The 17,677-nt window shown below is 47.8% G+C and overlaps 1 protein-coding gene across 1 annotated transcript in view; it reads left to right on the forward strand.

The window, feature by feature from the left end:
- The first annotated feature begins 13,719 nt into the window (after positions 1 to 13,719).
- Positions 13,720 to 17,677, forward strand: part of NUAK1 (NUAK family kinase 1) — a 68,086-nt gene continuing 64,128 nt past the window's right edge. Inside the window, exon 1 of the mRNA XM_090272575.1 lies at positions 13,720 to 14,847. Within this exon, the coding sequence (XP_090128701.1) occupies positions 14,593 to 14,847 (255 nt within the window). The 5' untranslated portion in view covers positions 13,720 to 14,592. The remainder of the gene's footprint in view (positions 14,848 to 17,677) is intronic.

The following is a 17,677-nucleotide window of genomic DNA, read 5'->3' on the forward strand; positions in this document are numbered from 1 at the left end:
GGACCTAGCACAGCTTACTAGAATTTTTTTTCAATGACGAAATAACAAAAGCTATTAGGAAAAATCCTGTCTCTGTCCTCCTCCTTACACTCCTAGAAATGCATCTTGAGGCTTTTGACTTGGGTTATAGCAACACAGCGGAGCCATTAAGAAACTAATAGAAAAGACAGCTCATCTCTTCTAGGGAGGTCAGGGCCATCTCCATTTATAGAGTTAGAACCCATTAGGTGAAAGGCAACAGCTTTGGGGTAGAGGAGCCAGGACTTGGTGAGAGATCAGCAAGGTTCTCATCCCTTTCTAGAAATGCTGAGTCCTTGTTCACTAACCAGAAAAACAGACAAGTGTCCTCTCCAAGATCCAAGTCACTTCCAAAGGGACTGATTTCATTTCCTTTGAGTTACATAAGAGGCTTTCCTGGCACTTTGTTTTACTCATTGAACATTCTTTTAAAATGTTCTAATTCTGGGATACGCAATAATCACTTCTTGGTAGAGTAAGATTTATGTCAGGGTTTGAGAGCTGGTATGTTAAAACCTTTGGGGACCAGAATGAAAGACCTGTTTGCCTGTTTGGCTTATTTTCACAGAATATTTGGAACCACTGGGGTTCTTTCTCATCTTGAAGACCGTATGACTTGTCTTTGGAGGGAGAGCAAAAAGGAAGAGGCAGAACTGCGATCTTTGACCTAACTGACCAGGGCAGCAAGTGGGCTTGTTGCCTAACTTCCTCCTTGAGAGGACCTGTGCATGGTCACTGCAACTCACACTACCATCCTATGCAGACTAGGATTGCCAGATGAATTAGTTAGCTTTTGCTGTGTAACAACTGACTCCAAAAATTGGTGGTTTAAAACAACAACAATTTACTTAGCTCTTGAGACTCTGTGTGACTTGTTATTTCTCTTATCTGGGCCAGGTGGGACTTAGGGCTGCTGGGTTCATACATCTGTGGTCAGCTGCTAAATGGCTTGGGGGCTGGCTGGTCTAAGATAGCAAGAGCTGGAGTGGCCCTCCTCTGGTCCATGTGGCCTCCCATCCTCCAACAGGATTGCCCAGTCTGGGACTTTTCTGGGGCAGTGACCCAAGGCCACAAGAGAGAGAGTATCAGTGAACAAGGGCCCTTGGGGTCCAGGCTTGGAACTGGCCAGTTATCAAGCAAGCCGTAAAGCCAGCCCAGATTCAAGGAGAGGGGAGTTGATTCAAGGAGGAGAAAGACTGTGGGACTTACGTTGCTCATCTGCAAACTGGACACATTAGTAGAACAGCATGACTCTTCTAGACATTATCACAGAATACAGCACGCTGCTCTTGCCCTTGTCAGTTCATTCATTCACTCATTCATTCACCATTAACAGGTATTTCTCAGCAGTTCTGAGGGACAAAGGGCTACCAAAATACTCAAGGAGAAATTGCTGCCCGATGTTAAAAAGTAACAATATACTCTTTTAATTGAGCTCTTATATGTTCCAGACACAGGTTATTTTAACATAATCCTCACCGAATTATATGTGTTAGCATTGTTCCCATTTTGTATATGCAGAGATCGAAGCCCAGAGAAATGTGGCAAATTTGCCTGATGTCACACAGCTAGCAATGGAGGGAGTAGGGTTTGACCCAGAACGTGCTCAGAACTTCCATTCCTCAACACCCATGGCCTCACCTATATTGGACTTCCTCTGTGCTTTATTTCTTCCTCCTCTGGCTGGGCTTGTTCTAGGCAGATGCAGCTAGATGCTAAGGAACTGCACAGGCAAATGGAGATCTGAAACAGCACGTAAGTCCATGACCCAACCGACATGGTGGGAACTGCTGGGACATTGTAGGTAAAGGCTTTGGGGACCCAGACTCTGTGCATAATTGCTGTGTCTTGCAGTGGTCGGATATAGGCAGTGAGGGCTCAGCACTGTCTCCTGCCTCAGCAGCAGATCCTTGCCTCTCTTCACTGATTGCGTGGGAGACTGTCCCCGTCCATTCTTTGTCAGCGTAGGGATCTCGTCCCTCAGGCCGGAGTCCACTCATCACCTGTCATCTGCCTGATTCAATGGTAACCCGAGAAGGCCAGAGGTGAGAAGCAGAGTCCAAGGCAGGCAGGGAACTGCTGTGTGGCAATACCCCAAGGACACGTTAATTTCCCTACATGTCCTTCTGGCAGAATGAAAGCGCCCAGAGTCCAATCAGCTGCCCTTTTGAAAGAGCGGGAGGCCAAGCTGCAGCCAGGCTGGGGTTCTTTGTCCGGCCCTTTCTCTGGCTCTTCGTTTTGGCTCGAGCCCTCTTCTAATCTGGAGGCCGAAACCGCTGTGCATTCCATTCGAAAAAGGAGGCTGAGCGCCGGCAACAACTGTATTGGGAGCTTTTACAAGCGGCTTTCACATACATATCCTTAAAAAAAAAAATGACAGTATCCCTCTGAGGAAGGGTATCATTATCCCCATTTTCTAGATGGAGAAACCAAGGCCCAGAGAGACTGCGTGATGGGGCAGGAAAGTGTGCAGGATGAGCGTTTGGGAGACGGGAACCCTAACATCGGTTTTCTTATGTATAAAAAGAAAAGGGTTGGGAAGGGAAGGGGACCAGGGGACTGGGTGATAAAGGTGAAGGGATTGGGAAGTATGGATCGGGAGTTACAGAACAGTCATGGGGGCGTAAAGTACAGCGCGGAGAACATAGTCAATGATATTGCAATAACTATGTATGGGGCTGGTGGGTACTGGAAATATGTCCAACCACTCTGCTGTACACCTGAAACTAATAATACAAAACCTTACCGAATGTAAAATGTAATTGAAATAAATTTTTTTTTTTTTTTTTGAAAAAGGCAAGGGTTGGCCACTTGCTGGCCTAATAGTCAATGAATTTCTGCCAAATGGCTTCTTGATAAACAGCTTTGGCTGCTTGCCTTCTGCCTGTCCACAGCTCCTAAATCTCCCCTGAATTTCTCCACCCCACCTCTGCTTTGCCAAGTTCTTTTTCTGGGTGTTTTGTGCCTTGGCTCGCCCCAAGGGGAACTAGACTTCTTTGGACAGTTTTGTGGTGTTTTTAGTGGGTAGAGACTCAGCCGCTTGGTGGTGCTGTGGGAATAGGTTTGTTCTCAAAAAGCCACCTGGAAGTTTCTCCCAGACGACTTTGAGTTTAAAGGTAGGGACAACCAGCAATGGTGTTTTTGGGGGAAGAGGTGCGGTTCATACCTGTGCATGTGTTTCCAGCATTTGCCCACATCCCGTCCATTGGGGGCAATTGAGGCTCTGAGTTCAGAGGTTTCAGGAATCCCAAGTGAGATGCTTGTATTGGAGGAGCCCGGCAAAGACAGATCTGGTGAGGCTCCCTTTGCAACCACGTTTCTGGAACTTTCGGTTCTGCTGGGGAGAGAATCAGCTCTCTCCTCCCCAGGAAGAACATGTAATTTCTTTTGGGAACCATTAGGTATACAGTCAAATGGCCTGTATCTTTTGAAGAGCTGACTTTCTGTGACTTTCAAAGAACTGCTGTTTGTGAGACGTGGTGTGGCCTGGATAAAAGCTGTGGCGCAGACGAAGAACCTGCGTCTGAGTCCTTGCTCCCTGCTTGTGAGCTGTGAAACCTCAGGTAAAGCACTCAGTCTCTTAGCCCATCAGGTGAAAAGTGGGGAGCATAAAAATAGCTAATCCTAAGCAAGATATCATTATGAGAATTAAAAGAGACCACTCGTGTGAAAGTGTTTTATAACCTGTCAAGCAGGATACCGATGGGAGGTATTGGAAATTCCCCGAGGGCAGAGGACGGTCTTATATTGTATAAGAACCCTTTATCCATCCCCAGTTTTTGCACAATAACTGCACCTCATTGATGCTCAAGTTCGTTTGTTGGATGGACGGATGAACAGGTGGATGCAGAGATCCTGAAGTGAAGGGCAGACCGAATATGTGCATGTGAAATAAAGGTTTCAGAGGATGAGGCTGGAGAGGGAGCAGGAGAAGCAGGCCCTTGAGAGGAATTTGGGGCACGCGCCTCATCTGCCAGGAAGGCAGCTCACCATGCCTCACCAGCTGGCTCCACGGGCAGCCTGGCTCCACTTGTGCCCAGCTGCCAGAGCCTGGGCCATTTAAGGCCCATGTGACTGACTGTTCCAAGCAGGTGAGCCAAGAGCTTCTGCCGTCAAGGGCAGGGTAGTGACGCGCCTGGAATGCTCACCCTCTTGTGCCTGCTTTTAGAGCCTAAGTCCCTGGTGACAGTAAACATAACAGGTACAGGGCCTGACACTGAGCTGCCCTGGCCTTGGTAGGGTGGGAGGAGGGACCTGTATCCCATGGTTGGAAATACAAATAAAAGGAGGACAGGTAAATATAGGCACTTATGTAGGAAATCTAGATCTCAAGCCTATTTTTCCCTGACCTAGTTTCTTTTTTTGTTTGGGATAAAATTACTTGGGAAATTGTATTTGCTTTACTTGGTTATTGACCTGGTATTGTTTATATGTCATAGACCTGACAGATTAAATCTAATAATATTATTTAAGCAGTAATAATAGCAGTGCTTAATACATGTCTATGTAGGTACTGTTCTAAGCACTTCATAGACATTATCTTATTTAGCCTTAAAAGGTAAGTATTAACCCTGTAGGGCCATATCACGCAACTCTGTAAGATTAAGTACAATACCCATTTTACAGATAAGGAAACTGAGATTTAATCTTTAATTATTTACTAGGGTTTTAGAGCTCGCAGATAACAGAGCTGGAACTCAAACTAGTCATTCATCTACGTATTCATTCACAGATAATTATTGAGAACCTATTATATACCAGGTACTGAGAATTCATGAGTGAATAATATAGACAACCCCCCCCCTCCCGCTTTGTCCAAACAAATACAACATATAAATGGATTATATAATATGTTACATGCTGGTAAATACAGTGGTGAAGAATAGAGCAGGGAAAGGGGGGGAGGGTAAGGCGCACCAGTGGTGGGAGGAGGAAGGATACGGTGGGCTGCAATTTTGAACAGGATGGTCAGGAAAAACCCCACCGACAAGGTGACAGCTGAGCCAAGAGCTGGTGGTGCTGGGTTGCGGAGCTGCGTAGGACAGAGGGTAGAACTTCGGTGCCTTTGAACTTTGCCCGGTGGGGCAAATTGAAAAACTGGGGGGATAAGGAAGGTTTCTATGGCTTCACCTTTCCCAAAGTTTATTCTCTCTTCCCTGAACTATGCATATCCAGAGTAAGAAATAAGAAAATAAACTAAGGAGAAAGTAAAGGTAGTAAAATTCATCCATTTGTCTGTCTGTCCATCTGTTTAATGTTTCCATGGCACCTATTACAAACCGGGTCTATACCTTGATTAGAAAGCAGAATGAGATCTAGACCTGTACTGTTGGGTGCAGTAGGCTCTAGACATGCGGCTACTGAGCACTTGAAATGTGACTGGGAAACTAAAATTTTAATTTTATGCAATTAACTAAATTTTAAATTAAGAAACCATGGAGCAGTGCAAAATATTTTTCTGTTAACTTCAACTTAATTGTTTTACTAAGGTTAAATTTCAGTTTAACCATTAAAAACTTAACTGTGAATTGAGATTTATTTATTATTATTAATCCTCAGCCAAGGATAATTTTATTGATTTGTGTGTGTGTGTGTGTGTGTGAGAGAGAGAGAGAGAGAGACAGAGAGACAGAGAGAGACAGAGAGGGGAACATCAATGTAAGAAACATTGATTGGTTGCTTCCTGTATGTGCCCTGATGGGGGATGGAACCTGCAACCTAGGTGTGTGCCCTGACAGGGAATCAAACACTCAACCTTTTGATGTATGGGATGATGCTCCAACCAACTGAGCTACTGGCTGGGCCAGGGTGAATTGAGATTTAATTAAATGGTAAAATACACAACAGGTTTCGAAGACAGTACAAAAAGAAGAATGTAAAATATGCCCTCAATGGATTTTTATATTGATTACATTTTGATCGCATATTGAAACGGTAATATTTTGGACATACTAGGTTAAATAAAATACATTATTAAAATTAATCTAGTTTTTTACTTGCTCTTAATGTGGCTGCTAGAAAAGTTAAAGTGACCCATGTAGCCCACATTATGTTTTTACTGGGCAGCACTGGTTTAGAGCTGACCATTCGGGAGCTCTCAGGCAATTGGGCAGAGCTGGGCACATGGTCAAATAATTGTAATACCATGGGGACTGAGAACTGAGCCCTTGGTTCTGAGATCAAAGGAGAGGTGACGTCTTAAGCCAGGTCTCCACAGTGAGAAGGAGCTTGTCATCTGGAGGACAGGACACGAAGCATCCCAGGCATTGGGCACAGCGTACGCAAAGGCAGAGAGGCATGAACCAGTGAGAAGGGCCCCTGGAATGCAGGGTGCACGGTGGGAGGAGGTGGGGTGGATACAGATCAGGAGTACTGTTACAGTCTGACTGTGCAGGGGAAAGGGGACAAACATTATTCAGCAAGAGAAAATCACAACCGGGTGCCAGCCACTACACCTGATTCCTTCTACATCAGCTCATTCGTTGGCTCCACACATACTGCTGAGTGCCTCCTGGGTGCCAGGCGTTGTTCTGGGTGCTGAATATACAGCAGGGAACAAGACAAAGACCCTGCCCTCACGGAGCTGACAGGTGGGTCAGGACAAGTAGGAAAGAGAACAAACCCAGGTCAGAGAGGTTCAGTGACCTGGAGAAAGGTACATAGCTGGAGACTACTCAGGGCAGGATTCTAATCTGGGTCTTTCTGGTGCTAATATCAATGCTCTCATTTTCCGGTCAAACTAAATCAGGATAAGGAGTTTGGACTTTGTCCTGAGGGTCACAGGAGATAAGCAGAGTCTTGGAAAAGGGAGACATAGAGTCAGACATGTGTTTTAGGAAAAACTATGATGGCTACTTGGAGGAAGGATCGCACTGAGGAGACTGACCAAAGTGCTGTAGTTTTTGCCTTCTACTCCTTAGCATTTGTCGTACTCCCTCCAAATCACATTCTTCTCTTCCCCAGTTTCTTTTCAATACAGTGGCTAGAGGGAGACTTTTCCAACTCAATTGTGATTATGTCACTGCTCTAGTCAGAATTGGCCAATGGCTCCTGTCTGACTCAAAATAAAACCCGAAGTTCTTACATCATTACACACAGCCCTACAGGATTTGGTGTTTTGTTAACTCTCTGGCTTCTACTCCTACTACTCCTCTATTTCACTCCACTCACAGTGACCTCCTCACTGTTTCAAAAACCTGCCAAGGATATTCCTGCCCCAGGACCTTTGCACTCACTATGCCTTATACCTGGAGGCCTCTTCCCCAGGTATCCATACTGTCCCCCAGATATCCAGATTGTACACTTCCTCTGTTCAAATGTCACCTTATCATCAGAAAGTCTTCTCCTTGCCACCATCATCATTCCCTACCTCCTTAACCCTGATATGTTCTTCCTACCAGCTCTTACCATGACCTGACAGCTAATACATTTATTTGCCTATGATAAATTGTCTAGCTGTACACCTAACAAAGGTAGGGATTTCATTTTTGTTCACTTCTGTATCCCTAGTACCTATTGATAGATTCATGGTGGGCCCATGGGAAGCATTTAACTTATATGGTTGAATGCATCCATTCAGGCAGCAAGACGTAGAGAAGAGTTCTTTGTATCTCCATCTCCACCCACCCTGCCCAGAACCTTTCATTTAATCTCAGTGGAACCCAAAGGCTCTTCCGTTGTAGACAATTAGACGTGTTTCCCCCCACCCAACCCTAGCACTCTCCTGCAGGTGACATATTTCCTTGTTGGACTTCTGGGGGATGCTCTTTCCAGAGTGGCATGGTATTGTTTTCCACTTCTGGCGTGCTTTCCTTCTTGACGGGGAATTTATCACCTTTCAGTTTCTTTTCTCCAAAACAGAACCTTCCAACGCGGCCCCATTTTTCCCCTTCCCCCACCCCACTTCAGGAAGAAGCTATCTTGTTTTTCAGTAAAGTTAAGACAGAATACAAAGCAAATGAAACTGTTGCCAATTGTCCTCTCTCCCCATCCTCGGCACACAAGCGCAAAGAAGGGGAAAGGTAAGGACTATGAGAGAAATGTAAAACCAAAATCTGTAAAAGGGTCAAAATCGTCAGCGCTGGAGGGTCGTCATAAGTCATCTTGCCTGATGACATCATTTCAGAGAGAGGCAAAAGCACCTGCCCAGGTAGCATCAGTGGATACAGGAGGGCCTAGAAGACCTGTCCTTGTCTCCATTTTGTGGTGGATACTCAAGCTGATGCTCTTCCCAAACAGGAGGCTTCTGTCCTCATAATCAACGAATGGTTGAGGAAAATGGAGAGTAAGTTCTCAATCTGGGTTATTTCAGTTGAATCCTTGTAATAGCCCCTGGTTCTATTAATAAGTCTGTTTCCTGATGGCCTCTATCAATCCCCATGAAAAGGTCTTGCCTTGTATCCTTTTAAACACAAAATATCATACCAGTGGGAAGGTGGCAAATAATATTAACAGCAACATTTATTAGGTTCTGGTGCCCATCTCATGCTGTTTTTAGTACTTTTTTTTTTTTGCAATAACTCCATCAGTCCTCAACAAAAACCCTTTGAGCTAGATACTGTTACTGTTCCCATTTTAAAGATGAGGAAGCTGAGAAACAAAGAGGAAGTTGCCCAAGAACGCACAACTTAAAAATTGTAGAGCCAAGGTTTTGACTCTGGAATCTATGCTCTTAACCATCATTCTTACTGTCTTCTAGCCATGTAGCAGGGGAAGAAGCATAGTTTTCTGTTCTGATTAGTGAGTAAATTTTAGTTTTTATTTTAGGTATCTATTTCACATTCAAATAGGCTGGGGGCTCCCAAGAAGTTTGGTGGCCAGAGGTAAATTGAATGCTGTGAGTTGTGTTTATTACCCACCAACTGGAGCTTCATGAAGATGAGGCCATTCCTGTCTTGTCCCAGCCCATCCTCAGCCCCAGATCCCCGGCATGTAGTAAGAGAATAAGAGATATTGTTGAATGAGTAAATTTGTTTTTTACTGTTTTATGACTCTTGAATGTTATACTCTTTGGTCTCTGATACATGTAACTGAGGAAAAAATAAGAGGCAAAACTCAGGCTCCAAACAATCTGCTTTCTCCTTAAATGAGCAAGTAGACAGTGAATATAAACATGGCATATTTGGTTTCAACTATTCAGATGGTTGTTATAATCTTCAGTTTTGCTTTTTATATGTAAATATGACTTAGCATAAGCTGTATGTCTTAGTGAGGGCAGTAGTTGCTGCTGTAACAAAAACACCCTCTAATTTCCAGGCCTTAACACAGTTCAAGTTTACTTCTCATGCATGTACCAATCCGATGTCCTGATCAGAGGGTGGCTTCATTCCTCAAGGGGATACAGGGACCCTGCTTCTTTTATCAGTGAGTCTACCATCCTTTGGGGCCTTGGAATCCTCTGCTTCCAGGGAGGCAAAGTAGAGAAGGCATACCAGTTTTTAAACATCCTAGCCTGGAAGTAAGGACCATCACTTTTGCTCATACTCCATTAGAGAGAACTAGCCTCATGGTCATGCTTGGATGCAAGGGAAGCTGGGAAATATAGCTCCAGCTGAGCAGCTGTATAAAAGGAGAAGCAATCTTCTGCCACAGTGAAGGAAAAGCATTTTTTCAGGTTGCTCTTTTATGCAAAATGTCTATCAAACCACATCCTTAAGTTAGAAATGTCACAATCTTAGGTAACTTTCTAAAACCTCATCTAGAAAAATGGAAGACTAGTGCAACCAAAGCAAAGGCAGTCATTGATGTGAGCTGGGGTGCCAGGTAGCTTGGAAGAGAGGTCTGAGCAAAACCTTCAAGTCAGAGACTTGGGTTCAAATCCTGATTCAGGCCGTTGCTAGCTGCCTGCTGATCAACAGCAACTTAACTTCTCGGAGACTCAGTGTTATTAACAGCCAAATGGGGATTTTAACACCCAACTGGTAGTTTTATGATGATTTGAAGTGATACATTTAAAGGTCCAGGAAGACAGTAGGTAGTAAATAAATGATAACTGGTATTGCTATGCTTTCTGAACAAAGATTTCTCAAGAAAGCAAACATTCCTTCTTTCTTTTATATATATTTTTTATTTTTTGAAGATTTTATTTACTTATTTTTAGAGAGGGGGAAGGGAGTGAGAAAGAGAGAGAAATATCAGTGCGTGAGAGAAACATCAACCGGTTGCCTCTGACGCTCAATCCACTGAGCCAAACCAGCCAGGGTACCTCCTTTATTTTAAATTGCTTTGGAAGTAGAAAGTGTAATAGAGAACAAGTAATGAGTCTTATGTAATATAAGTTGTAGGACCACGTGGATGTCATGCTTCTAACCGCAGATGTTACAACTGTCCTGTATCCAGAATGAAGCCAGAAATCAGTCTAAACAAGCAGTATGATTAAACTGCTTGTAATTGCCTGAATACTAGTAGGAGCCATGAAAGATGAAAAAGAAGTGTAATAGCCATGACTAATCCTCACACCAACCCCATGGAACATATATTATTGTTACCACCACTGATACCCCCTATGTTATTACCATCACCATTCTGCAGAGGAGAGAAGTGAGGAATAGAAGGGGAAAAGAATTGTCCAAGGTTGTCAATTACTAAAGGCAGAACAGGGATTTGAACCCAGGGAGTCTGACTCCAAAGTGCAAGTTCTATCTAAATCTAGGAGTCTGGGATTGGAGGAAAAGATTTATCTGTGGGAAACATGAATACAATGCATGATAACATTGTACTGAAGTGTGGTTCAACTTATAAATGTTATAGGAATTCAGTCTGGAGAGGAACTCCCAATGTTCTGGCATGGGCAGGACTGTGTGCCAGGCATTGTTCTGGGTGTTTCCATCCTTGCCATTTAAGGAGAGGCAGCACAGCGCCTATGGAAGAGGAAAAACACAAGGTTCGGGACTAGACAGGTAGGGTTTAAATCCAGGTGCTGCTGTTTACAATCTGTGTAATCTCAGGCAAGTTACTTAACCTTTCTGGTATGGTTTCCTCATTTGGAAACAGGGATTACAACAACGACTGTAAAGGGTTTACTGTCATAAAATGGTACCAACCTTTGGAAGGTGCTATTCACTAAACAAATACTAATGAAGTCCCAGGCACTTGTGAGCAACACTATCAGCCAGAATAAGCTAGGTTATGCTACTGTGACAAACAATCCCCCAAAATCTCATTCATGCTACTTTCCAATGCAGGTTAGCTGGGACTGCTCTGCCACCTTTACAGAAACCCAGGCTGGCTGGGGGAGGCTCTATCTCCGTACTTCCATGGTTGTCAAGATAGGATTGCCAAGACTGTACTTTCAGAATTGTCAAGACATGGGGGTTTGCCCAATGGATCTGAAAAGTTTCTACTTAAGAGCAATACTTTCATTCTATCATCTGAAGCAAGGCATATGGCCATATCTAATTTCAAGAGGTTGGGATTGTAGATTCCTACCACATCCTAGGGAAGGGAAAGAACCAGAAAATATTTGGTGAAAGGTTTAATTACTGCAACAGACATAATCTGTTTACCTGTAAAACAGATTGGTAATCCATATTTTAAGAAGAGGAAACTGAAACTGAGACATTAAGTCATTTGACCAAAGTCGCACAACCTATTCACTGGGGAGCCAGGCTCAACCCTTACGTTACTCTGACTCTTTATTCTACGTGCACAAGGTCTATGAGGTCAGTCCAGGAAAAGTCCAACCATTGTTAATACAATGAGAACAGTTTGCACAACATGTATGTAACCTGGCAGTCAAGGAGAGTGGACTGGAATGCGCATGTGTGAACAATGACGACTTCACTGTGCTAGTCAGTGGAGGTGGTGGATGCTGTTGAGTGAGAGTGTGTACTGTGTGGTTGTGGTATTAAAAATGACTGAGCAAGTAGCACAATGGATCTGCATCAAATTTTGCATTAAGCTTGAACATTCCTCTGTGGAAACTATTCAAATGATTCAGAAGGCTGCAGCTATGGGCAACCGGTGATTGGTAGCTTCATCACGACAACATGCCCACTCATGTATCACGTCTCATGCAGAGGTTTTTGTCAAAACATCAAAGCACACAGCTGACTCAGCCCCACTACAGCTCAGATTTGGCGCCCTGCGACTTCTGACTTTTCCCAAAACTAAGATCACCTTTGAAAGGGCAGAGATTTCAAAGTACAGTATTTCCTCACTTATTGCGGGTATTACGTTCTACACTCTTAAAACTGCATAACTTTAACAACATACGTATACAGTACCACAAAATTCTGCAATATAGCGAAAAATCCGAGATAAATAATTAAATATAATATTTTTAAAAATCCCGGATACAGTGAGGCCACGATCAGTGAACTGCGATACAGAGAGGGACGACTGTATCAATGAGAATCTGGAAAATATGGCAGGGCAGCTGATGGTGATTGGGAGAACCGTGTGAGGTCCCACGGCGCCTACTTTGAGGGGACAGAGGCATCATTGTCCTGTGTGCAATGTTTCTTGTATCTTCTTCAATAAATGTCTCTTTTTCATGTTACATGGCTGGATACCTTCTGGACAGACTTTGTATCAAAGCAGAATAGTTTCAGGATGGAGGCAGGGAGGCACTGCAAGTGTAGAGGACAGAATAGGCATCGAATAAACATGGCCTTTACGTTTCTCTTATGCAATAATCAGAGGGCTGCTGGGGAAGGTAGGAAGGGGCAAAGGGGTTTTATGAAGAAGTCACAGTAGAAGAGAAGTGTGGACAGATGAGAGGACCAGGCACTGGACTGCAGCGGAGGGGCAGGCATGGAGGATGGGATGACTGCCCTGTTTTAGGCCATTACTCTGGCAGCAGGCAGGGGGCTTATGGAGAGGACAAGCCATTGCAGGAGTCCAGGGTAAGGTGATAGGGGTAGACGGGAGTGAAGACAGCAGGAATGCAGAAGGGATGAACTTGAGAGCTGCAGAGGAAGGTCAAGCCCTGCTCACTGGTGAAAAAGTCAAGAACCACCCGGGATCTGCACAATGCACCAGACATTCTTCATACCTCACTCTTCCTATTCCTGTCTGGTATACTGCACCATTTATTAAAAAAATTTCCCTAAGGCCTCTTTTTCCCTTGCCTCTTCAAGAAGGGGTGCGGGGGGGTGAGGGCACGCACAGCCTTGCTGTGGTTGGAGGCCCTGCCTGCCTGACCTTCAGCTTGGGGGGTCCGGGCGATGTTACCATCTCCAGGATCTGGCCCTTTCAGTTAAAGGGTAAGTCCCGAGGGCCAAGAGGCATGTAAGTCGCCTCCTGCTCAGCAGGCCCCGGGCTCGGCTCCATCCCAGGGCTCTGGTTTGCCCACCTCCGAAGGCAGCCTTGGCGGGCAGGGTGGGCGCCCAACTCTGTCCTGGCGCCTCTAGCGCCCAGTCTCTTCCACATCCCCAACGTTCCTCCTCTCCCAGGCGGCTGCCAGGGCCGGAGTCCTGGATGGTGACGGAGGACCGGCAGTCCGGCGGCGGGCCCCAGGTTCAGCCCCCGAGCTTGCCTCTCTTCCTCCTCTCTTTGGGGAGGGCTCGGGGACCGGGTCATAACGCTCCTCTTGGGGTTCTCTGGGGCGCGCTGCTGCCCCAGGTGGCTAGCCCTTCCCCAGGCCGGAGAGGCTGGGGTGCTGGCCCAGGCGGGGCAGGAGGGGTGCGCATGCGGCGGGAGCGGGGCCATGACTCACCGCCTGAAACCCAACACCAGCCCTGCCTCCCCTCCCCCAGCCTCTTCCCCAGCTCCGGCTTGGAGGCCGCGGAGACACCTAAAAGAATGAAGGGGCGCCCGCGCCCGTGGCGACCCCAGCCGGATCGCGAGCGGGCCAAGGCGGCCCCCGGCTCGGAGCGCTCTCGGGTGCCCGGCCGCCGGGCTCGGCGAGCAGCCGCCGCCGCCGCCGCCGCCCGGGCGCGAGCAAGGAGGGAGGCCGTGCGGCCAGAGCAGGAGGCGGCAGCGGCGGGCCCGCGGTAGCTGCGGCGGACGAGCCCGGGGAGGGGGCGCCCGGGCTTGGAATCCCCCGGCCCCAGTCTCAGCCGAGCGAGGATAAAGCCCCTGGCGGCTCCTGCGGCCTACACGGCGCGGCACAAAGGGCGCGCCGCGACAGGCACCCAACCCCCTCTCCGCTCGGGGTGGCCCCGGGTCCCGGGTGGCTGCAGGGAGGTGGGGGGAGGCGCCCCGCCCCTCGCTCCCCCTCCCCCGGGACCCGGCGAGCGCGCCGCCCCGCCCCCGCCCGTCTGCCCATCCTCCAGGGGAGGGGTCGGGGGGCGCGGCGCCCACATAACACTCCCCCTCCGGCGCCGGAGCCACCCCTCTCCCCTCCCTCCCGCAAACACCACCGCCTCTCCTGCCACCGCCGCCACCTCGCCCGACGCTCCGCAGCTCGGCGCGGCCGGTGGGCGGTGCGCGGACCGTGAGCGCTGGGGGCGCCAGATGTGCAATCCCCGCCGCCGCCGGTGACCCAGCCGCAGCCCTAGCGGGGTCCGGCCGCCTCCCCGATGCTGTGGGAGCGACCTTGAGCGCCCCCCGACTTCCCTCGGCGGGGACCCTAAATCCCAGAGCGCTGTGCCGGGTCCTGCCCTTTCGGCCCCGCTCACCCCGAGTTTGGAAATGGAGGGGGCCGCTGCACCCGCGGCCCGGGATGGTCTCGACTTGGTGCGGGGAGCGACGGGCTCCCCCCTGGAGGCGGTGGCAGGGGCGACCGCAGCCCCCGCAGCGGCGGCCCCGGAGCCCAGGAAGCCGCACGGGGTGAAGCGGCATCACCACAAGCACAACTTGAAGCACCGCTACGAGCTGCAGGAGACCCTGGGCAAAGGCACCTACGGCAAAGTCAAGCGGGCCACCGAGAGGTTTTCTGGCCGAGTGGTGAGTGGGGGAGACCCCGGGGGGTGCGGGCTGGATGCGGCTGGGGACGGAGGGCGCCAGGGGCGGGGGCATCTGGGGCGCTGAGGCTCTCGCGTACGAGAGGGGGCTTCCCGGGAACCCCGAGACAGACTTCACTCTCGCCCCAGCTCCCCGTGACTCAGGCGTGTTTCTCTGCTGAAACACTTGTTACATCCTGTCTGCGCATATTTTGGGGGTTTTTTATCCCAGCAGCAAAGTAGTGTTTATGATTTGCAAACACTTCGCAACGTTGGGACCGTCGGGGTCTCCCTCGCGGACATGGGTTCAGACCGTGCCTGGAATGCCTTGTCGCTCTAACTCTGAACCAGACCCACGTCTTCAGCTGAGAGCTGGACCCCCAAGTCCCCTGTCCTGCAGATGAATGCGACCCCTCTCTCCTCCCACTCATACTCACTATCACCAAGATGCTGCCGTCGCTGCAAAGGAGGGTGGACTCCTGCCTGTTTTTCAGAGAGAAGGGTAGGGAGCAAAAGTAAAGGCTGCTGCTGCAGGCAGGAGGGTTCTGACAGTTTGGCCTGGCTTCTCCTCAGACTGAAACGCCCAGGGCGTGAGTAGCCACACAGATGCTGAATTACCGCAGACTCAGTTACTTTTCAGGTCCTGGTTGCAAGGCTACTCAACTGCTTTAGGGGATCTGGCCCAGCCGCCCCCTCTCTTGGTGACAGCTGAAACCCTGCCTGGGTCCCAGTACGGTTCGCACAGCCCCTCAAAGAGTGCCCCAAGTGACTTGGGGTCTCTAGGTTGTCACCAACGTGGTTTGTTGTCATTTTCCTTTCTGCAGAACAGGCCCCTGAAATCCACACTGCTAGTGGCTAGAGGATTGGGTTCAAAGTGACTTGACTGTTGCAGAAAGATTTTGTGTGGTGTGTGGCAGAAAATTAACAGGGTTCTTTGATTGGAAACATATCAGATGTGTTTTAATCCACTTAGCGCCAAAATCAGAAACTAATTTTGGGACTTCTTGTGTGCGCTTTTAGGGATGTTTTCTGACCCAGGGTTGCCTGTAAGGTTAACAAATGGGCAGAAGGGGAAAAAGCAAAATGAATCGTCGAATGAATTGGTAGGCTGATGTTGGTATTTTTCTTTTGCATATGTGCAGGGACTGTTCTGTGGGGAAAAAAATGGGGCACCAATCAGAAAGTTCAGCCCCCCAATTCTCAAATATTTGGATACTTGCCTGACTCCCTCATTCTAAGCTTCCGGGTTTGGGTTGATACAACTTTATCCTATAGCTTAAAAAAAAAAAAAAGGCTGTTGTAGGTTAATTGGAAATTGGAGACATTGTAGATTATGTATTTTAAGCTGTCTCCAATAAACACCCTCTATAGCAAGCAAGTAGCTGAGAATTTACTCTGGGCAGGTGTCATTTTTAGAGGTTGAAAAATTTAAAGAAGAGGTCATTGTAAAGATGCCGTGAGGAACACACATCCCGGTCTGTGGAAGATGAGGCTGAGAACCCTGCGCTTCATTCATGCTTTTATTCTGAGGTGATATTCCCCAGGCTGGATGTTGAATAAGCAAAAACTAAGCTCAGCTCCTTGCTCGTGTTGTCTTAATAGCTGTTGAAGAATCGCTCTGGGAAGTTGGAAAGTGGAATAATAAAAAACAGACGCGGCTGGAGCTGCAGGTTGAGGATGTGAGCTAGCGAGGGACTGAGTGTTGAGGGGGTGTCTGGGGGGATCTGTGAGGGGATACAGAAGCCTGAATCCTGGGAAGCTGCCTCTAATTGAAAGAATGAAGCCTTGTGTTATGGCAGACACCTTTCTGAGTTTCACTGGAGCTTCCTGTCAGGCATTCGTCTCGCTGTCTGATCCACGGAGGAGGTTCGAGTGAAAGGCATTGCATTCGGAGAGGGGAGCCTGCCCTTCTCTTACGGTGGGTGTCTCCCTTTATTTGCAGAAACTCGGAACATTCCGTCGAGATTTAGTCGAATACCCACTAGGGGGCGCCCTGAGAACGGAGGAGGCTCATTTCTCAGCCGCCAAGACTTCAGTCCTGCTGTTATTGTTCAGCCCTAGTTCAGTTTCCCATTGTGCTATTTATTTCAGCTCCATCTCTTGTTTTACTCAAAATTTAATGCAAAGATTTTGAATCTGGTGGCAGAGCCAGACCCTGAAACTGGCAATCCGCAAAGCGCTTTCTCCTGGATAGATAAGCTCACAATGCTAGCAAGATCATCTGGTGAAAAAAACCTTGCATTAAATAGCTGGGAAAGCTATTGGGTGAGGGTGGGTGAAGGGAAGGCCTCCTTGGCCTTGAATCCTCCCCCTGCTGAGCACACTGCTCACAGATGGTGTAAGAACTTAAGTGAGAAACAGGAATTGTCAGGTGGAAAATTCCCTGTGCCTGGCTGAACAGAAAATAAAACAAACATTTAAAAAAAAAAAATTGGTCAGCAAGTTGTTCTTGCCATACAGTGCTTGGTGACTCAGAATCTCTCAAGAACAGCAAGAAATTTTCATTTCAATTGGGAGTTTTCTTCTGGTTCCAAGGATGCACTGAACAGCCACAACGTGCTGCAATTGAGAAGAATTGATGAACACTGTCTCAATCCTGCCTTTTCTACCTTCGGGGGGAATTCTGCAATGAAGTTTTATTTTCTTCGGTAGCCACGCCTTTCAGGGCCCTTCTGAAGAGAGGCAGTGGCTACAAGCCGCTTTGCCAATAGGAGCGGCTAAAGTCGGGTGCTGGGTGTCTGGGTGCAGGAGAGGCTGTGAAATCAGCACTCCTGAGACTGAGAACTGTTTAAAAACAAGAATGTTGTGGCTTTTAATTGCATGTCTGGAGGGCC

Source organism: Furipterus horrens, unplaced genomic scaffold, assembly GCF_987537825.1.
Source record: "Furipterus horrens unplaced genomic scaffold, mFurHor1.1.pri manual_scaffold_4, whole genome shotgun sequence".
NCBI lineage: Eukaryota > Metazoa > Chordata > Mammalia > Chiroptera > Furipteridae > Furipterus > Furipterus horrens.